Source organism: Lissotriton helveticus, chromosome 9, assembly GCF_964261635.1.
Source record: "Lissotriton helveticus chromosome 9, aLisHel1.1, whole genome shotgun sequence".
Lineage (NCBI taxonomy): Eukaryota > Metazoa > Chordata > Amphibia > Caudata > Salamandridae > Lissotriton > Lissotriton helveticus.
In genome coordinates, this window is record NC_136070.1 from 1,190,647,415 (window position 1) to 1,190,670,460 (window position 23,046).

At 43.9% G+C, this 23,046-nt stretch overlaps 1 protein-coding gene across 1 annotated transcript in view; it reads left to right on the forward strand.

Annotated features, from left to right (window-relative positions):
- Positions 1-23,046, forward strand: part of LOC144782335 (contactin-4-like) — a 964,244-nt gene that overhangs the window by 271,595 nt on the left and 669,603 nt on the right. The window contains exon 4 of the mRNA XM_078661655.1: positions 22,299-22,439. Coding sequence (XP_078517781.1) covers positions 22,385-22,439 — 55 coding nt within the window. The 5' untranslated portion in view covers positions 22,299-22,384. The remainder of the gene's footprint in view (positions 1-22,298; positions 22,440-23,046) is intronic.

Genomic DNA, 23,046 nt, shown 5'->3' on the forward strand with positions numbered 1-23,046 from the left:
CCATGGCATCTTAGTCAACACAGGATTAGCAGGACCAGCCTATGTCCCCTAAATCTGGAATGAGAAACACAGTTGGCAGCTCTTTACCGTAAGAGCTCTCTTTGGAGGCAAATGGACCCAAGATAATAGATTCTTTGATCAGCCAACAAACAATACCCTCAAGAAAAAGTTTATGATCCAAAGATTCTCATGAAAAAACTCATGACTAACTGTTGGAAAGGTAATCAATTGTATACAAGAGTCCAACACAGAAATAAAGATTTTCTAGAGTAATGCGCCACACATTATTGCCTTTTATCTTCTTAATTTAAGAGTAGGCATCGCCAGAGAATTATCCAACCAGTCATTTTGCCCCTTGCACAGGAGAGCCAGTAGAACAGCACTGATTAGCAAGAGCGACTCGTATCAGGGAATGGAGGAAGGGTAGGGTTGAGGAGGTGGGGGATGAGAGAGACGAATTGAAAAAAAAAAAATAATAACCCCTCGAGCATAGCGCCGCGCTCTTCTGCTCCTCTTCGCTAAGCTGCAGGCAGACACAGGCTCCCAGCCTGTCCTGCTGCCAATCCAGAAGCTGCTCTCATAAGTGAGAGCAGCTTCAGGATTGGCCTGGACCCGGATGATTTGCGCTCCAGGATAGACTGGGATCCTCTGCCTGCTCGCAATGCAGCTTGGTTTGGAGAGAGCTTCGCTGCACATGTGGGTTTGGCTGGTCTCAGGCCGCCAACCAAACCCACATGCGCAGTGAAGGCAGCGCCCACCACTCTCCCTCCAGCCTGCCAGCCCCCTGGTTCCGCCCCCAAGACTAAGTATAAGAAAAAGAACACAGGTTTTATACCCATTTTGTTATTGCTTTATTTTTCACATTTTTGAAAGTGCTGGCGTTGGGGGGGGGGGGGAGGGGGGCGATGCAAGGTTTTCCTCCACCCTCAAGTGCATCCTTTGACCTTCTATCAGCAGAAGCCAGATACAGCACCTTCCAAATTGTGACCAAACTTAAAAGATCTAAAGAGGCAAGGCCAGTCAGTGGAAGATCATGTGTGTCTCTGGGAAGGTTGGGTGGATGCAAAGAGCTGCAAAAGCAAATGCAATCAAAACTATCAAGGTGAGTGAAAAAAATATGGACCTGCAATTGGGAAACAAAGATGAAAAGTTGTTGTAATTTTCAGTGCTGCCATTGAAACAAAGAGGTGGTGCCTTGTGTACTGGGTTTTAAGGACCCACATCTGCACCAACCCGACAGTGAACTAGTTGAAGCTCCACCGTCAGATACACAGCACTTCCCTGACCTGTAAAGGAGGAACTGAAACACAGATGGATATTGGCCGATGCCCCAGGAATGCAACTTTTAAATGCACTTTACGTTTCTGAGTACAAAAAATTCAGGGCTACTTAGCTGGCATGGAAATCCTCAATTCTGAAACAGAAACTGCTTAAGTAAGTGAAGAACTTATTGTTTGTAAATTATGGGGGGAAAAGCAGTAGGCCCGGGTGAAATGTTAATCATGCCTGCATGATGAATATAATTTCTGAATTTGGTAATATTTTAGGAAATGTTGCATTACACAATTTCAAGGAGTCTTTAAAGTCGTGTTAAAGACATGTGCGGGAGGGGTGGAGATATTATGCAATGTCACAAAGTAATTCCATCAGCTTATGTATATTTGTAAATTGGTGTATAGTATTGAGTGGTGTGTGTGTTTAATAAATGTACTCTTACTTTTATAAAGTAAAGTACAGACTGGACAATCAATTATTGAGTGTTATTTATGCACACCTGCAAATGGCGATTACTAGCCCACACCACCTCCCTTGAGTAAGCCTCAGACTGCTCTGCAACGCTACCCTCTGAGAGTCAGGCGCTGCCCTAGGGTGCTTGGTTCCCAGTGAAGGACAAATGTGTCATGTTATTTGTGCAGGCCTCACAGATGCTGCCTCGCTTTCCAACATTCCCACTCAACATCTTCTTTACTACGACTCCCACCCGGACTGTCTCACTGTTTCCCTATTTGTTCTGCTCTCTTTTGTGGAGTAGTGTGGCTCACTGGTTAAAGGCGGCAGGCCCGAGAGCAGAAGTCGGCCCGGAACCAGGGTTCAATTCCCGACGCGGCAGGGTTGTGGACCTTGGTCCGCTGACTCGATAATTCTTGCTTCGGTGCTTACTCTAATCAGGGGTTCCACTCGGCAACTCTGGGCATTAGCTTGCCTAATCTCCACAACGGCCCCACCAATTCCGGGGATGCCTGGCTCCACCTTGGGGACTCCCAGCAAGGGACCATCCCACAGGGAAAGCCAGGACGGGTTCCCCAGAGTTATACAGCGCCAGGAGACCTATGGACGGGTAGCAGTGCGCTTTACAAGCTCAAAAACATTTACATTTACATTTTGCTCGCTTTATTGTAATGTGTTGTGCTCTCGCATGTTTTGCTATGCAATTGCTGTGAAGCGCTCCGATACCCTCCGGTCAGGCTAGCGCTATACAAAACTTCGTAAATAAATAAATAAAATGTTTTGCTAGCACCAGTAGTTTGCATGTATTTCATGAGACATTTTCTGCAGAGTCGATGCTCGCGTGAAAAAAGTTACAGGAGAGAACCGCAAAATACATTTAGTTCTAAATGAGCAATTGTGCAATGTTTTATGGAATTTCATGCTAAAGCTGCGGTAATAAATAAAAATGGGTATTTCAATAACAGTATTAATACCTTCATCGGAAATGGTCTCATCGGAGCAGTTGTCTGAGTGATTGGCTTTTTTCATATGGACTTGAGAGTGGATATTAAAGTTCTGGAGACTGAAAATCTTTCTAGCGATCACTCTGATGTAAATTACTGATGTTTCTTATTCAAGTATGTTTGTGTTTTATTTTAGCTGATATGTAAATTCTGCACTTTTTATACACTTTAAATGTCGAACAATCATAAAAGGTTATATAAAAACGAAAAGACTGAAGGACTTTTTATAGAGCATGGCTCGAACTCACAGGTTGCATATGCCTCTGCTGCGGGTACCAGAGGGCACTCACTCATCAGAGAGGTGCTGCTATAGAGAACAGAAAGGGTGAATGAGTGACATTTCCTGTCAAGCGGACTGTGTTAAATATCCCACCGCTCATTGCTTGACAGATGAATGCGTCCACAGGGGAAAGTTCATTGTAGACTAAGATAAAGGTGTTATGGAAGGCGGCATTTCAGTTTCACATCGTGCGAGATGGTCTGGATTATAAAAGAAGAAAAACCAAAGGTGGTGATGGACGGAGCGTTGACAATACAAACACTCACCCCCAGTCAACTGATCTGGGTTTAATCTATCACCGTTCTTCAGCTCACTCTGCCACCCCAGTTCAGACATGGCCATATGTAAATCAGTCTGACCCTGTGCCTCATGGGAACAGTCCAGCCCGAACTGTAATTATAAAAGAAAGCATCTTTCAGCGCGCATTCCTCCTGTCATTACACGTGACCCCGCCCCCAATGTTCTGAAGTCGGAAGTTATGAATGGGTTGAAGGTGCTGAATAGCAAGCCGGCCATGTTGTGAAAGAAAATATTCAGCAAAATGGCTACAAATACACACAGGTGAAATTAGTGTTAATATGACTTGGTGCCTTTACAACGCACCCGCTGTGCCACACGTTTCATAGATGCAGTCAGTTTTGCATAGCCATTGCAATTAATGGATAGGAGGCACTGCCTATCAGTACTGGCTGGCATGTCCCGAAGGTGGTGGGGCAGGTGGATACAAAAAAAAAACAGACTTACCTTCCTCTGCAAAGCAACGTCCTCCTCCTTCGATCTTTGATGGAAGGCTCCACGCTGGACCCAACAGCTCCGCTAACCAATCCTGGCAATGGTCTCACCAGCATGAGATCAGCACTGGTATTGGAAAGAGCGGCCTCACTCGGCGCTCTCAGGACCACTGCAGGCCTGCACTTTCTCTAACCCAGCTGGTTTCAGAAATTTAAAATGTGCATGCCTGGCTGGCCATCGCAAGACATCCGGCCAAAGGGATATGTACATTTTAAACTCAAGCCCACAGCTCCCTGCTGCCACTCAGTAGCACTGGCCCTAGCTTGTCCTGACACTTGTTCGGGACGGGTTGGTAATAAATAAACTTTATTACCATTTTATTTTTCAGCTCTGTCCTGGGGCTTTTCTTAGTGGGGCGATGCTCCCCCACTCATACGACGGCACCATTCATGCAGCCTACGTTCTTCTCCCACTGGCATCCGCTTTGTGCCTTTTATTTGGGGCCGGCTTCTGGCCATCCTGTGATCTGCTGAGGTTTTAGTTTCTCCACCTCACTAGAATCATATTTTGGCTTATGCCACTGTGCAGTGCATGCTGAACACTATCCAAGCGTCATGTGCGTGCCTTTCTTGTCTGATCCCTGTGATTGTCATATACAAGCACCACCACTGATCACTTGTCACTGTTCCAACACTGCATGACTTCCTGGTGTGCCACACCAATTTACCCTGAGGCCTATCACTCACCTAGGTCATGTTTGACATTCTTGTGTATAACCAAGCCATAAGAGAGTTGACTCTGGATACAGCACATAACTAGTGCTGAGTCACCCAAATCTGAGTAACCCTTAACTTCTCATTATATAGGATCTCTATAAAATTCAGCCTTTGGCTGAGAACCAGTCCACCTGCCTGGTATGACAAGTGTTGACTCTTTCTCCTGGTACCACTTTCTTGTGAACGTCTGAATGAAGTGGAGGAAAGCAATGGGCTTGATTTTAGGTCCTAGGATGAAACTATCAAAATACACTGAGCAGGTATGAAGCTGTTGATCGTGGATGTCAAATAATTGTAGTGATACTTTATTTGAACTTATTCATTCTAAGGGCACACAAACAATTCAAGCTACTGACACATGCCTACAAAGCCCTGAATGACCAAGGACCAGCATACATGAACCTGAACTTCCACCAGCCAGCCAGAAACTATCGATCTGCCTCCATCGCCCTGGCGCAGACACCGCGCATCCACCATAGCCACAGCGAAGGGCGCTCCTTCTCTGACCTCACCCCCAAGTCCAGGACTGCCCTCTCCCGCCACCTCTGAACATCATCACAGCTGACAGACATCAGGAAGAGACTCAACACCTGGCTCTTCAACTGAGCCCAGCAACCTAGTGCCTGGATATCCTAATGGGTGATAAGCCACACTCTACAAGTACAACTTGATTGATTGATTGGTTGATAAAGTTATTGCTCTGAATCTGTGATAGCAAACAACTTTCTGGGTGAAGCATAAGTCACATTTTACCCCAAAAATGAACCTGCGTCTTCTTGCGATAATTAATTGATAGTCAAGATCGTCTGTGAAAATGTCCTTGAGATTTCAGAATGAGCCACAGAACAGAAGCAAACAATGGGCAAACGGTAACTCTTCACCCGGCCTCACCCTGCGTGTATGAATCACCCCCTTGGAGCCTGTTGCACTGTTTTTTTTCAGGCATCTTCAATATGCCAGATTGGCCTTGTCCAATCTTGGATGGCTGCAGCGCAATTAGACTGGGTATGTTACTGGTTAGGAAGATGCTATAATCAGTATTTGCTTAGAGAGCTACCCAAGCATGTGGGCCCCTCCAACTCATATATTTTTTCTCTAGAAGCAAACCTTCACGTCTGCCACATTATTGGTCCTGATGAAGGTGAAGAAACCCTCCCTAAGGCCATTCTCAAGTCATGTGCAAAGGATGCCACATCATGACACTTTGAAACCTACTGACTTTTGCAACATCACCCCAAAAGAAATAACAAACAAAGTTTCGGAGAAGATGCATCGTCAACTTTCCAGGGAGCGTGTTGATTCCTGTCTGGGAAGCTGTGCACCTGTCACTGCGGCAGTGACATCTCCGGAGTGAGAGGAGGCCGGTCCCCTCCTGGTGACAGGATGACAGCTGTCGCGCTAGGGGGGAGGCAACAACTGATTTCCCACTCGGAAGATCTTCAGATCGCGGAATCTTTAGTGTCATAACTTAATGAGCGCTGCCTTGAAGTGTCAGCTGTCACATCCTTAGTCCCAGGATGATGGTCCCACTGCCACCCACCACACTGACATACACACTCTTCACTATACAGGCTCGCCTCCTACCACTCCGATACCTCCCGCGCACAGACAAACAGCATCTCTTCAATTTATTTCCAACAACACGCCAGAAAAGTAGGACTGTTATACGCTGGTCGCTCATTACCCTCAATGGAAAATGAGTCCCAAACACTGCAGTTTGAAACCTGCATATTCTTATCTGAATGTGTCACCTATATTTTTATGTATGTATATTTTATTTCTATTGTGAAAACCCAGCTAAAAGGCAGCGGAGAGCTGTACATGGTCAAATGCAACCTTACAGTCAACGAGTAATAGGAGAGGAAGCTGAGTTGTGGATGGTTAATGCATATGTATTTAAGACAAAAATTAGAAAAAATATTTAAGGCACCATGGATCCTAGAACAGCAAACTCCGTTTTTCGTTGAACGGAATAAGACAATAGAAACTGAGAACAGGGCGGTGAACTGGATGATAGAAATTCATAAGTAATAATTAAGTTGTAGTTAACGGGAGGGGTGCAGTGTTTTAATGAAGTAAAGCTGTGCTTTGTTAAAGAGTTGCCTTATGGGTGAGGGTAAAGCATCTAATTGTTTCTAACCTAAAATAATAGAAATCTGCCTAATTCGATGCATGTGAGTACCACTGTCTTGAGGGAAGCACAGAGATGTCAGATTGGAGTTTTCAAGAAATGTTTTGATCTTGATGAGATCTATGGAGATTCGGAGTTGCATGTCTGCCTGAGTTGGCATTGAACATGCCCAACCAACCAAAAGGTTGTTTTTGTTCCAACTATGCCATCTGTCCAGTATGCATACCATGGGCAACCATTTCAGATAGGATCGATTAGCATAAACTGCTATTTCTGTTGATGTGGTGGACCCAACATTTGTAGTCCTTGAACCTCAGACTCCGCATGTTAAGATTGCCATTGGAGACTGTGCTTAACTCTTCTAAGCTGACAACCATCTGTTTATAACTCTAATTCACAAATTATTTTCAAGTGATTCACTTGGCATCAAAAAGATCGATAATTATCATGTCACATTCATGGCATCAATGGTTATCGGAAATTATGCTATTTTGAAGTGCTTAGGTTCTTGAAGATTTGCTAAATATAGCCAGTGGAAGATCTAGTCAACTGGTTTTCAACTGTCTGTTATCCAAGGTAATTCTCTGAAATTTGCAAAGACCCCTTTAGATCCAGTCCATCTCATTTTAAACACTTGATCAACCTACAGTTTGCTTGCCATGCTTATCCAAATTTCTGTAAAGTTATGTCTTCACAATACCAACAATTTATGGAGCACCAACTCATTCTAGACAGTTTCCAATCAGACTGACAAGACAAACAGGGCACAAAAAACCCCTATGTACCAATACTTTTTTCATATCCATGCTTTGGTATAATGTAGATAAATGTAAGGAAATAGTAACAAAGTGAGAAAATAGATAAACCTGCAAGAGGGAGGCAAAGTGAGAGGAAGGCGGTGGAAGAAAGCGACCCACTTGGTGTTCAATAATTTGGTAAAGGTTGGTCAGGTAGTGGGCTCTGAAGTAAACCTCTGCACTATTTTCTTTTCTTTCTTTTTTACTACTTAACACGTTTACTGCGGCAGCAATTATGCCGCGGTGCGGGCGTTCCATTGCACAGGCGGGGCCGCGGCGGCCAACGGACGTGCGCAGCACTACTGAGGTAGTGCTCGCGACAGCCGTTGGCCGACGAATGCACGCAAGTGGTTAAGCACTTGATCCTGGACCGCTATGCTTTCTTCAAACATGGCTTCCCAAAGTAAACCCATTAAGATGCAGATAGGCAAGAATGTCACTCAGGACCAACTGCATGATGGTTCAGAACAGTCATGAGAAACCATGATTCATTGGATAAAACTAGGTCCTCCTGCTCTGAATCGTGTCACATAAGGCGCTCCAATTTGCCTTTATGGTTCACTACAGTTGTGCTACGCCTCAAGGTCCTAATTCTGCATCTCTACCTCTTCTTCTATTACTTTGCCAAGAGCACATGGGAGCGCTTGATGAGCATGTAGGCCACAAACCGAGTGCTGATCGATCCTAAAGTCAGAAGACCTCTATAACTGACCTTTGGAGATGGAAAATGAATCGAATTGGTAGGCAGAATATATTGAAATGTTGGAAGCCAGTTGTAATGATCTGTGTTTAAAAAACAGTGGATGGATAGAGAGGGGCGCAAGATAATTGCCTCTTAAATTGAAGGTCTACTAATAAATGTTGCAGTTCACTGACTTGAACCACCATACAAGCAAATAGGCTCTGTAATTCAAAAATGTCACATTTAGCCAATAAGAGGTTGGAAACAACAGGCAGGCATTTGCTTTTCCTGGATAGCCATAATTATTTACCTATGCACAATTTCCTAAACCTTTTTTCATCCCTGCCAAAACTAAAAATCTTAAGAGCCGAAGTTTTCGAGATAACATGCCTTCACTTCCAGTCTTGAAGCATGGTGGTAAGCCCTCCAACAGATGAACATGTTTCATTTTTCCTTGCACATATTACTCATGATGTTAGTGTGTAGGTAGTATGAATCTATGTATGTATGCAATATTTCTATAGCATGAACCTAGCTGAAGGGCAGTGGAGTGCAGTACAGTGTCAAAGACAAGAATAACCTCAATGAATGATAAGAGATGCAGCTGGTCTGCGGACGTTTAATGCACTACGATATAGTGCTCTGTAAAGATCTGAGTCCTCAATTCTTTCCTAAAAAGGACACGAGGACGTTGTTCCAGGTCCTGGGTGACAAATGGAAAAACACAGCTGCCTTGTTTTTTCTATTTTTACACTTCTTAGTCTGCAGTCTGATTATGTCCTCCCTTTGGGAATGCCGAGAAGTAGAACCACCAGAGATTGTGAACTTTTCTGCAGGATAAGTGGGGCTGCTGGCTGTGATGGTGTTTTAGATAATGCGGCTGGTTTTAAAGGCAGTGCATGCCAGAAAGCGGAGCCACTGCTGTTCCATCTGGATGGTTTGATGTGATCATATTTATTCAGACCCTGGATGAGACAAACTGTGACATGTAGGAGTCTCTTAAGGAGTGCCAGAGTGGAGTCTCAGAAGTCATGAAGGAGGGCATTATCGCCATTCAGATGCAAGGATACCAGGGCTTGATGACCCAAATATTCCATCCCATTCATGACCAGGAGTGGGCAAACCTGTGCCTGCCACCACAGTGAGTCAAAATGGTGACCCATGGTGCCCATTTTGAGGAGACAGAAGGATATAGGGAGGTCAGAGGGTGGTAAACTGGCCTCTGTTCAAAGGAATAAAGCAATGAGCATGGATGATGTTCTGTGATTTGAGCAGCCTGATTGGTCATCTTTTCAGCTAGTCATATCCTTAGGCCTTTTTGTATGGACATTCTGAGGCGTGGTGGGCAGTGCAACCCACCACTGATCCACACTTTTGACCTTGTTAATGCTGATACTCTACTCAATCCTTTTTCATCTTAACCTATGTCTTTTCAGTCCAGCATATCAGATTGCTTATTTATCATATATTTTCACCCTTCTTTTAAGGTATTGTTTTCCGTCCTAAACATTACAGTGCAATTACCTTCCTGCGTCTGGTGCATTAAAACTAGAGGTGGGCGAGTCACTGGAAGCTCGAGGCAGGCTCAAGCCTGAAGCCTGGCTCAGCTCGAGGTCTTGTTGGAATTTGAGCCCATAATAGGGTGACCAGATTTTCAAAATTAAAAACCGGGACGGCCACAAACATAGAAAAAGGACTAAATGTTCTGTTAGGTTTCATGTATATATATATATATATATATATATATATATATATATATATATATATATATATATATATATATATATATACATACATGTATATAAAAATACATTTTTTTAAGAACACAAACATATATATTTGTGCTCTTTTAAAGAAATGTATTTTCACATTACCTCCCGTTCTGTGAAGAGCACCAGGGTCCAGCTACTGCTGGGCCTAGCCTTGCCCTGTTGCCTCTGCAGCCCTGATTCACACCTCATTAAATCCTGCTGTGCTGCTCAAGTGAGGCGAAGCAGCACAGCAGGAGAGGTAAAGAACTTCTGCCGCCGTTTCCTGGAGGGCGGGTCGCAATGTGAGCCTGCATAACACTAGTTAACTTGCAGGTTCACCCGACCCTTGCTGAAAAACCGGGAAATTTCTTTAAATAACCAGGGCACTACCCAAAAACCCGGACATTTCTCCAAGTTGGAGAAATGTGTCGGGACACCGGGACACTTCTCCAAAACCCCGGACCGTCCAGGGAAAACCGGGACGTCTGGTCACCCTAGCCCATAACGAGTCAAGCTTTTAACCTCATCACTGCGGCGCGAATTCCGCCGCAGTGCTGAACATTCCTATCGCGGGCGTGGTCATGACGCCTCCCGGCCGTCATCAGCACCCGCACATAGTGACTCATGACGGCTCCCATGAGCATGGAAGAGGTTAAGTGGCTTCTGTTGGCCATCCTCTGCTCTACCCAGGACGTGGTGTTACGGCTAGAGCTCGTGACTTTGAAACTGGGGAACCAGGTTCAAGTCTCGGCACAGGGTCACCAGCCTGTGGTTCTGGGCAAATCACTTAATCCATGGATAAAAATTTGTATGAGTGTACTGTAACTGGTTCAAACGTAAATCAGAAAACATTTCTTTGGGTTGAGTACAGGCTTTCTGCACAAAGAGGTAAAACCAAAGCATTAACATAAAAAAAGGAAAGACAACGAAATAACCATTTAGTGGCTGATTTCTAGATCGTGAAACCAGAAAACTTGGATAGATCGGGGCTTCCCACTTAAATTGTGTGATCTTTTGTAAATATTTTATTTCACTAAAACTCCTTGTACTCATTGTCGTGTAGGAAGGCACCCTCAACTATGTGAGTTCAGAATACCACCTTTGCAAAAACCTATTGTGTTTCATTTAATGGACTATAATGTTGTTCTATAATAATCTGAGCCAAGGATAGGCTTTACGTGACACCTGGTATGCCTCTTGGTTCACTAAAGGTTCACGTTTAAAAGCTATCACTATTAAGTACTCCTGAGTGCAATGCTGTAATATAACATATTAATGTGAAAGCTGTTAGAGAAAGGCACTATTAGAAATGTTGAAGACACTATCACATGTTATGTGATTTTCGTTGTATGATGTACATGCCAAACATTTACAGGGCTCGGCTCGCGCCCAGGCTCGAAGAGCCGAGCCAGACCGTTGGCTCGGCTCTCCCTGTTAATTTGTTGGCTCGTCCACCTGTAAGTGAAACACGACTCTCGGCTCCCCCTGGGCGGCCACCGTCTATCTGGCGCGCGCACTCCCCTCGCGCCGCTCGGAAGCAGCAGAGAGAGTGAGGTGCCGGCTCGGAGTTCATTTATTTACGCAAGAAAAACATGTGGGAAAACCAGGCGAGAGAAAGGACTAAAAAAAATGAGCATTATTGAGCTGAGAGCGGGAGATGTAAGTGGCTCCAATCATGGAATGTCAACACACTAAGTAGTGTGTGGGGAAACAGAAGTGGCTGCGTCATCTCCGGGTGCAGCACGCGCAGAACAGCTTTATTACCTGCCAGCGGCCCCGAACCTGCTGAAATTGCACTAAAAGGAGTCTTAACATGACGGATCAATTCTCAGCTCGAGGAGGAGCTTTTACAAATCAAATAAATTATGAATTCTCCTAATCAGTCACTTAAGCCATTATTAGTTTTCATTGATTAGCGCTTCCTGCTCGTGTGCTGTATAATGCAAGAGTCGCAGATGCCTATGATTATACAGTATGTGGAAAGAGGGGGGGGGGGGTGCATGAGAAGGAGAGCACGAGAGGCCCTGGGGCAGGAGTGACGGTGAACGGGGAAGAGAGTAAGGGAAATGAAAGGGGCAAGGGAATGAGTGAAAGTGACTGGTCATCATAGAATGTCAGATGGGTTTGCTAACTTGATCAATATCATAGCGGTCGGTTTAAGCTAGTCCAGCACTGCATTCTGGGATTTGTAGTTTCAGATGCCCATTATAGGTTTGGACCTATATTTCTCACTGTACGAAGTGCTTTTAGCTAAAAATTCAGGACTGGCTGGGGGTGTCATACTAAAATCGAGGACAACCTTTAGTATGCGGCTGAGATGTATGAGGAACAACGAAAAAACAGACGCAAAGAGCTCGCTTTTTCCTGCCACATAAAATCTTTTAAGCTTTTAAGGCTAGTAGGTTTCAGAGTAGGCTTTGGGGACCTATACAAAGGCGTTGCTTTTCAGTAGGTTCAAATATTAAAACATGTCTACTAAGCAAACTCGTTTTCTTGTGTGCTACCAGCCTCAATTTATCGCTGTTGGATAAAAGAAAAACAGAAAGATTTCCCCGCTTAATACACAATATCGTTCAACTATATTTTGATGTGACCTTATCAGTTTCAAAGAAACCGAGCAAAAGTAGCAATTTACTTCTTACTGCAGTCAAATGGACTTTTAATGTTGAAATGATCAAAGACCCTGCAAACTTCCTTCAGTTTCCAACTCGCAGGCTTACGTGTGACCTGGATTGTCGCAGCAGCATTCCTTTAGATAGATTTCCTTTCCTGCTTCACTTGATAGGCTTTAAAATTTCACTTGCTCCCTTTTGTCTTTCAAGAGACAAACTTCTTTATTTCAGTAACTGTCTTAGTCCATTTTACTTTGGCTTTCACAAGATTCAATTGGAACCCCTATTAATTTCAATATATCCATTCAAAATTAAGGCCTTATTTATGAGAAGTGTTGCATCGCTGTGACAAAGCAGCGATGCAACACTTCTCAGTGTGCCCTCCTTGCGACACCATAGATGCGCCATATATACAGTACGGCTCATCATGTTACAAGGACGTATCTGTTGGCGCAAAAGTGACGCATTACTGAGGTGTGTCTGAAAACAGACGAAACTCCAGCAATGTTTTAAGCCTGCGTCATCCATACGCCTGCAGGCATACGGTTTGATGCAATGGCGTCCTAGAAATGGCGCACTAAAATCTTATAGATTTCAATGCGCCACTTATACAAGCCTTTGATGCACACACCCTGCATACATTCTACCTGATGCAGGTATCATGTAGCGCAGGGGTTTACGAAGTGACGCATCTGTCTAGATGCGTCTCTTCATAAATATGGCACAACGTGGCGCATTATTTACGTCACCGCAGTGTCACAAAAAGTGGCAAAAAAGTGAGGCAGGGCTTCATAAATAAGACCCTGATTGTGTAGCCATGTCTGTTTCAGTAGACATCTTTTGCTATTACAATACTTATCCATGCCAGTTCCAGTACATATACCAGTCTATTTCAGTACTCATTTTTAAAAGCAATACTTATCTTTCCCGTTTAGAAATATTGGCATGTATGTCATTACTATGTATGAGTGGGTGCATGTAACCATGTTGCCCCAGGGTGTCTGCTTTGGGTTACTGATGAATGTGTGTTACCTCTGTGTACCTGCTTGTACATTTATGTTGGGTGTAATATGTGTGTGTGTGTTTGTGTGTGCGTGTAGGCACGTGCGTCTGTGTGTACATTCCAATTGTGTGTTTGTGCCTGGAGGTTGCTCGCTCTTCCCAATCCTTTGTTCATGTGCAGCTCACTGTCTGTTACCCATCCTGGCAGGTACACATTTGCATATCTGAATATCCTAATTTGCATACGGGATGAGTGCATATAAATTCTTCTTACAGCGGAGACGCTTTCCTAACTACGTGTTTTATTGTGAAACGCCTCCTGGGGAGGAAAGATACCAGGAAGCCTGATTTACTGACCCTCACTCACTGGGCACTCAATCATCCTTTCTGAAAAAGAACTTCAAACTCAGGCAAGGAAATTAAATTTATTCCAGAATTTTCTGAGAGGGAACCCCGAGAACTAGTTTCCAGATGCATATTTCTGCTTGATTTCCTTTTCCTTCGAGCTGTCCCTATATAAAACGGAATCACCTCTAGGCGCTTTACCTAATGCAGACATGCGTTCAGAGATTTTAGAAGGCTTTACCTTCACGGCCTTTGATACCGTCCCCCATGAGGCTCTCCTCATCAGACTCCATGAGATCGGTCTGAGGGGGACAGTGTTCAGCTGGTTTAGATCATTTCTGGCCGGCCGCCGACAAACGGTCTGGGCCTCACCCAGCTCCGCCGTGATGCCGCCTTCGGGAGTCGGAGTTCCGCAGGGCTCTGTGTTGAGCCCAACGCTTTTTAACATCTTTATGACCCCTCTGGCGGCAGTGGCGGAGTCTTATGGGGCCCAGATCGTATCCTATGCCGACGATACCCAGCTCCTCTTTACGTGCAGGAAAGGAGAAGATTTTGATGGAGAGAGTATCCGTGAGTGCCTTGGGGCTGTTTTTAAATGGTTCCAGCTGAACAGCCTAAAGTGCAACTCAGATAAATCTGAGGTACTCTTCTTCGGCTGCCCTAACGATCCAGACTGGCAGGAATGGTGGCGGGTTAATATGTTTCCTCCAGCGCACTCGTCCCAGTTAGCTAAGAATCTGGGGATCAAGATGGATAATGGCCTGACGTTAATATCTCAGATCCTTGGTCTTACGGGAACTTGTTTCGGCCTCCTCAGGATGCTGCGCAAGTTTCTTCCTCTGCCATCAGTAGATCATAGGAAGATGACGGTGCAGGCCTTAATTGGCTCAAGATTGGACTACTCCAACGTCCTGTATCTTGGCCTGCCGGATTACCTTCTGCAGCGTCTGCAGGTGGTCCAGAACTCGGCCGCGCGGGCCATTTTTGGCCTGTATAGGCGTGCCAAAGTTTCGGGACTCCTGCAGTCTCTCCATTAGCTGCCTATCCGGAAACGGATAGTTTTCAAGGCCTTGACCCTGGCCCACAAGGCTCTCCATGCTTCTGGGGCAAAATATCTCCAAAGGAGGCTTGCCTTCTACCATCCGACCCGATCATTGAGATCTGAATCACTGTTCCTTGCGGTGGTCCCTCGAGTAAAAAGGGCCCGTATTGGGGGCCGTTCTTTCGGGCTGTTGGCGCCACAGATGTGGAACACGTTGCCTTTGGCACTACGCAGCACCTCTAACTTGCTGATTTTTAGGAAGGGCCTCAAAACTTGGCTTTTTGCCCAGTAGTTCGTTTCTTTTGATTGTTCCTGATCCACTTTGCTCCATTGTGTTGTGTTACTCTGCGACTGGTTTTTAATAAAAGCGCCGGGACACTCTATGGAGTAGCCGTGCGCTATAAAAGACAAAACTAACATAACATAACATAACAATGGTGTCAAGTAAACATTTCTGCCTGCGTGCATTTATCCTCACCGACCTTCCATGACACCCTCAAACTCCCTCAGGTGAGTGAGATTGGTATCACGACGCCAACAGGGCTGCCAGTGTTGTGCCAACTGTGATGGTGAACTCAAAGAACGTGACAATTTGTATAGGGATTTTGGCGCCTCACGGTTGGTTTGCACTAGTTAAGTGTAGTATGAGTAATTAAATTAATGGTGCTCAAAGGTGTGGGGAAATACTAACCTCCATTAAACGAAAGCTAAGCTCTCAAGACACGAATTCTACTCCCAAGCACACGTTAGAATCTTTACAAGGTTTCCCTGTTGTCCACGAGCATATACAGTAATTAAGAACAAAATATACACAATATCATTTGGTTCTCTTTTGTTTCTGCTTTATTCTGTTGATTCCAGCCACAGCCAACACGTGTTTCGCCGTAATCGGGGGCGTGATCCTGCGACTTCCTCAAGGCTATACTTTCCAAGCGTTGTGATTTTTCATGTGGTGATAATTCCAACCCACAAGGGGGTTCTAAGGAGTATCGCAATCGTCCAGAGTATTTTTCCTTTCAGTATCCAATCAAAGTTTCCACCATAAATCTTGTAGTCTTATCTCAAATTGCAGAGTACCGCAAGTACATCCAGGGCATTGACGCAACTACTGTGTATTGTAGGCCAGCTCCTGACTGCCGGAGCCAGTCTCTTTTTAAAAAGAGACTGGCCCGGCAGTCGGGAGCTGACCTACCGTACACTGTACTTGCGTGGACAACAGGGAAACCGTGTAAAGATTCTAACGTGTGCTTGGGAGTAGAATTCGCAACTGTGATGGTGGTTTCAGGGGAAAACAAAGCAGGGCAAAGCGAAGTACATACCAGCTGAAACGGATTCATGCTACATGGGACACATACGGCTGTAGGAGGCATGACGGGGAAGTAGCCATATCTCTCGTTTAAACCTCCACTCTAAGCTTTATCAGCTTCTGGTGCCAAAGGTACACTATCATCTGGGTGTTGGTAGGAGAAACTGAACAAGCATTGGCCAAGCTAATAGGTCTCGCCTATATTAGAGCTATTGGCTTCGTCAATGTGTTTTAGCCATGTTGTACACCAGCGTGACTGCTTTTCAGCATCACTAAATGTTAGTGCCATAGAGTAGAGTGCCATAGAGTAGAGTGTCGTAGAGTAGAGTGGAGTGTCATACAGTGTCAGAGAGTGGACTAGAGTGTTGTGAGGGACATAGATTGGAGTTCAGAGTCAGAGAGTTGAGGGGCGTAGACTTGAATGGCACAGAGTAGAGTGGAGTAGAATATGGTAGATTAGAGTGGGGGTACAATGGAGTATAGTGTCATAGAGTACAGTGGCATATAGAGTTGTAAAGTGGCATGGCATAGTGCAGAGTAGAGTGTCATAGAGTGGAGGAGGTTAGAGTGGAGTAGAGTAGAGTGGAGTAGATTGAACTGGCATTGAGTGTCATAGAGGGGAGTAGTGGCATTGAGTGGGGAGCTGTGGAGTGGTGTAGAGCAGAGAGGTATAGAGTGGAGTAGAATGTTGTGGAGTGGAGTACAGTGCCATGGAGTCAAGCGACGTAGAGTGGAGTATAGTGTTGTGGAGTGGGATAGAGTGGAATCGTAAATAGTGGAGCAAAGTGTCATAGAATGGAGTGTCATAGAGTGGAGTTGCATAGAGTGTATAGAGTGTAGTGGAGTAGAGCGGCATAGAGTGAAGTGGTGTGGAGTAGAGGGGCGTACAGTGAATTGGCATAAATTGGATTGGTGCCCAGTGGAGTAGAGTGTCATAGAGTGGAGTGTAATGCTGTAAAGTGGAGTGGAATGATGGAGATTGAAGTAGAGAGGCATGGAGTGGTGTAGAGAGGAGTAGAGAAGAGTGGAGTAGTGTGTTGTAGAGTGGAGAGCAGTAGATTGGAGTAGAGTCTCACATAATGGAGTGTCATAGAGTTAAATTGGTTAGAGAGGCGTAGTTTAGGCTGTAATATAGCGTCATAGAGTGTCATAGAGTAGAGTGTTGTGAAGTTGCATAGAGTGTCACGGATTGCAGTGGCATAGAATGAAGTAAAGTGGCTTATAAGGGCAGGGAATAGAGTGGAGTATGCATGGAGTGATAGCGAATTGCCATTACAGGCAACACATTTTCAACTGGAATTACCTTTTCATTTGCACAGACATACAGTAATATTGATAAAACTATACAGCGCACAAAGGACAATGTGTGGAAATCTGCATCGTCTAGTGTATTGATTTGTTTGGTCCTATCAAAATATTTGTTTCCATCTGTATTCGGATTATTAAAAAATGTGCATTATTTGTACTTTCCTAATTCTGAAATATTCTGTAATATATGTACAGTTCATTTACTGGCATTTTATTTTTGTTATGTGCTAGAAAAAAAATCCTAAACCCCCTTTACTTTCAGCTGCTAGTATCTAGCGAGATTGTCACATAAATGCACTCACTTTGCAATCAGGGAAAGAACAGTAAACACCAACCTCCTTGGAAGACAGAGCCTGACATTTGACCATTGTCTTTGAATGCACAGCAAATGTGACAAGATTTAAAGGCCTGTTTATTGGCTTCTGAACTCCAGCATGGTTATCGTGGAATGCTTCGGCATCCCCCATAGGCTTGAAATTGAGGAATAGGACAATAGGTGACTAGTAAAGAGCACTGATCAAAATAAATAAGTTCATAGACAGAATATTGTTCCTCACATACATGTCAAAGATGAGTAGAAATAGTCAAGCAGAAAGATAGGAGGCAGGAAACCTTTTAAAAAAAATACAGCTGTGAACTAACAACTGAATACACATGCACTCCTGTGAAGTGCCTCACAAAAAGAAAAAAGAGTTCCCAGAAGGTGAGAACCCATGAAAGAATACAAGGAGCCAGTCAGAGAAGTGGTATACAGGCCATGCTCCACGGGAGGGTTAAAGACATGTTGGACAGCCCAAAATAAATAAAGCCAACATATAGAAACCAAGCAAATGTGAGGTACAAAAAACAAAAATAATAGTGAGCAATGAGCAAAATGCATTCATAGGGAAGCTTTCAACATGTCCTCAGTATATCTTTAGGCCTAGACCTAAAAATGAACAGCATTAAACATTTTCAATGACAGATTGAGGGTAACATGTGGCCTTTCTGAAAAACAAACTAAACACCAATTAGGGCAAACCAATAATTTCCCAGGAGATTGGGTATGTGCAAGTAAAGCATCTTCCTTTACACTTTACATTTTGAGAAACGGGCTGAAAACTGCTTGAGACTGTATGGCATCAAATGCAGAAGAAGGTAAACCAACAAAATGGTGAAGATTTATCAAGCAATGGAAGAGGCCATCAGGATCAAGAGTAATGTAAAGAGGCGATAGTACCCACTTCCTTATTCTGGCATCAACAATATTTACCTGCCCGTGTCCTGTCCTGCATAGCCCTCTGAGGAAGCTTATTGAGAGAACTGTGAATTGGCCACATTGGCAGGTGTGGTGGCTCTCACCACATAGGGATTGGTAATGGATCCAGCCTGACAAGACATTCTGAGCAACCACTTGGGTACTCAAATTGTAGGTGAGGTGGCCTCTCACAATTGCAAGTGTTGGATATGAATGATTATACTCACTCGCTAACTTTACCACCTATCGCGTAAAAATCTTGATACACCATATCACCTCCATGCTAGATCACCAGTCTTTTTCCCTCTGCGGTAATGATAAAGTCACTGTTCCTGGATCAATGGAGGCCTCACGCATGGTTATGATCTGAAGTCAGATTGATGAAATCAGGCTCGGGGTATGCAAAGCACCCTACTTATGTTTAGAAAGAGTCTGGAATGGGGCAAACTGACTTCCCCATTAGCCACAACTAGCAGAAGCATACCCCGCCTTTTTCTAAAAAAACTTATAATCAAGTTATTGCATTATATGATTACTTTTTCTTATTTGGGGTTTTTGTAAAGCATTACATGCTGCCAAACACTTAACAGGTTTCATATTAATACTGATCCCATGTTGCTTTCCCAGAACTACGTCTTATATAAGCGCAAACAATGTTCTTTTTTTTTTATTATTATTTTTTTTTATTGAATAGAGCAATAGGTAACCAAAGGTACAAAACATGTTACACTTTAGATTTCAATATCAATACATTTCCAATACATTTCTTAAATAACAGACAAGAGATAAAAAGATAAAAAGATAAAAGGGAGGTTCATCGAGATAGAAAAAACAGCCAACGACTTCATTAAAATTTCCAGGACATTATGTACAAAATATGCAATTTATAAAGTGCACCTGCAAGAACGTGTAAAACTGCAATAAAGTTCTACTGCAAAAGTGCAAAAAGTACAAAGAAGTACAATCTTAAAAAGTGCATAGTGCAAGCTAATATAGGAAGAACGTGCTAATAAAGTGCAGATGTCCTAGAAAAAAACAATGCTATCACATTCATAGATGAAAAGGCTGTTATTAAAAATCATCTAATCTCTATTTTCTTCACGAATCATCCTCCCTTCATTTCTTCTAGATTCCCAAAATACCACGTTCCTTCATGTGATTTTTGAACAGTTTAAATTCACATTCAGCTAATAAAAAATGCAATTTTCGGCCCATCAGCCTTCATGAACAAGTCAAATAAAGTACCCTGCATGGCTGAAACCCCCTACTACACTTAGAATGAAATATATTCATTTTAAAAACATGTCTTCTTAGTGAATTGTGGGCGAGGCTCACACGGCTATGTCACCTTTCGGTGTATGGCATGTGCCATCTGTTCCTTTTGGCAACTTGGCAAAAGACTCTTGTAATTACGAGGCTGACATTTGCAGCTTCAGATACCAGCCCCCCCACAGGAGGGTGTCATCATAATACACTAAATGATCTTCAGGATCAAACTTGATACCAGTGCTGCAGCGGCTTCCGGGTCCTGCCATCTGTTCTAAGATCACGAAGACCGCCCCGGGTGCCTATGAGATGTTAGAATCAGGACCGACAAGCTTTGGTTCAAGTGATAATTATTTTTGCCACCCACCCTTGAAGTGTGGCATTCACAGCTGCCAACTTGCCTCTTCTTCAAAAGTGCCAAGTTTTGTGAAAATGATACTGTTGGATTGAGTACCAGTGGCAGGCTGTTGCATGCTTTATAGAAGAGATACAGAACTGATACAGGACTCACAGACGGTGCCTTCTTGGGGCATGAGAAACACGCAGATCTGGCACCTTTGCCACATCTAGTGAGTGCAACTCCAAACTGCAAACCTGTTGATCAATCAGGGTTCTTATAAAGCGTGACTACTCACCCGTGAGGGTCTTAGGTGCAGAGTGAGGGGTCGGGCGGGGGTGGATATGTGGTACCTGTGAGCTCATCTACCCACCTATGCTCACCTATGTATGCTAGTGATGCCTGTCTACCTGTGAAAGCTCCATAGAGAGAGCCTCATCCCCAATCATCTGATTTAAAGCAGGATTTGCATTTTTCACTACCACACTGTCCCTTTCTCTGTAGCCATGACTGAGGGTAACATCTCTGATCCACTTCATTTAGACAGGTTCAATGGTGCCAGTTTAGCACAGGCTTTATCATGGACCCTCAAGGCTGACACCCACTTTTAGGTCAATAAATGATGACAGCCTAACCTCAGGAGGGAGATTTGTGGGGCTAGTGAAATGCTAACATTCGTACAAGCTATGCTGTCCCTTACATGGGGGCTCAGGGCTGGTAGATGATGCCATCTCAGGGTGGTGAGGTCAGAAATGATTGCCCTTTCTATTCACCTTGAGTGAGAGTCAACTTCCAGCAGATGCTGTTCCATACAGGGTAGGTTATTGACTGCCACAATATGCTATCCCACAATAAGAAGATCCTGTGCTGACTAATTGTGTCAATCCTTACCGGTGAGATTTATAGATAGATTGGCAAGCTTCACACTACCTTAGTAGTGAGATTCAGAGTTACCAACTTCCGCCTCTTCAAGCTTGATAAGATTCTTCTGAGTCTTGATGCAACTAGAAATTGAAATTGATTTGAATGTCTGCTTTGCTTCTAGTGGGGCAGTGCCAAAGTTCAAAGATAATTGAGGTGAGACTCACTCTCAATATGACATATGAAAGATACACAAATGAAGGTGACTTTCTCTGCAAATATGGCCTAGGGGCATATTTACTATGAAATAACCCAGCACTGTGAGACATTCTGCAGTGCAGCACTGGGTCATTTTAAAAATGCAGGGATGCAATGTATTTACAAGAATACGGTGCACCTCAGCCTTTTCCCTTGCGCTAAAGAAATGTGCCTAGCGCCAACACAGACACCTGTGTGCCATAGTGCAAGGGTGCTTGCATTTTTTAGGGGTGATTCGGTGTCTGCGTTACAGGGATTATTGCCTGTAACGCAGGCTCCCTTGCGCCATGGTGCAAGGATGTCTGTTTTGCAGGGAATGATTGTTTATGTGCAGGAAGGTGTATTTAAGGGTGATTTACCCTTTCTATATGTGCTGCAGAAACATAGACATAGCAAAAATGAGGAGAAATAAAAGTATTTATCCTTATTGCGTCAATCTAGCGCCTTCTTTTAATGGCGTTAGTATTTGGTGCTGCCACAAACTTACAGATCCTTGTGAATCTGGGGTAGTGTCAAAAAGCAAAGGTAGTTGTGGTGGAATGCCCACAGCAACACCCATTGCATACCCATTTCACACAGAAAACTGCATGAAAGGGTACCATATTTCCGCCGCTTTGTAAATATGGTGCAGGGCACTACACCATCTGAACCACGGAAAAAGTGACATTCTAGTGGCACAATCCCCTTGTAAATATGCCCCTAAATTAGTTAATTCATTAGCATTTGTGTCACACTGGTGTAAAGGCTTTGTGGATTAAAATCTGTTTTTTGACATTGGTTACGAATGTTTTTCATTATTTAACAATCCTGTAGACTTGCTAACCTTCCTTCTTTTTTTCACAGACTAGAAATTGGGAAGAACACAAGGAAGTGTGTCCTCTCACATTGGACCAATTGGATTAGGCCTTGTTGGACATAATCCAGTGAAAATGAGGTTGCTATGGAAACTGCTGGTGTTGCAGCTGCTGGTGTTGGGCCTTGCAGGTAAAGTTCTATTTAAAGAAAATCTTTTTAAGAAACATCTTCCTTTTATTTGCATGTTGTATTGAATCTAGTTGAGCACGGGTTTCTTCTAGCCAGGATCATAATTAGATCTGTGGGTGTCTTGGTCTGGCCCAGAGGCCTAATCTTGAGCATCAGGGGTTCTTCCATAAGGTATAAAAAAATGTATGGGAGAGAACTCACATGAGTTAATAAGCCAAAGCATTTGAACCACTTGATATGAAACAGGAATGGTATTGGGCGCCATCCCATTTTAGGAAGGAGGTTTCTGATATAGGACTGACATGATGCTGTTGCTGATAATGTCTCTCAATTGTGGAGGTCTCAGCTCTTGGGGCATGTCACTGGGATACATGTGGATGGGGAGGATGTCTTCCTAGATAGCAGAGTTCTCATCTTTTTGAGTTTCCAGGGACGAAAGTTGAAGTGCAGAAAGACAAGGCCAAATCTGATTGGTCGCAAATTATATCGCTGGATTGTCTGACCTTGAAGGTGTCACTGGTGATTATATACTCAGTGTGTCTGCATTGTGTTAGAGGATTTCGAAGTTTTGTGAATGCCAATTTTCAGTTTGAAAACTTGCCTATTC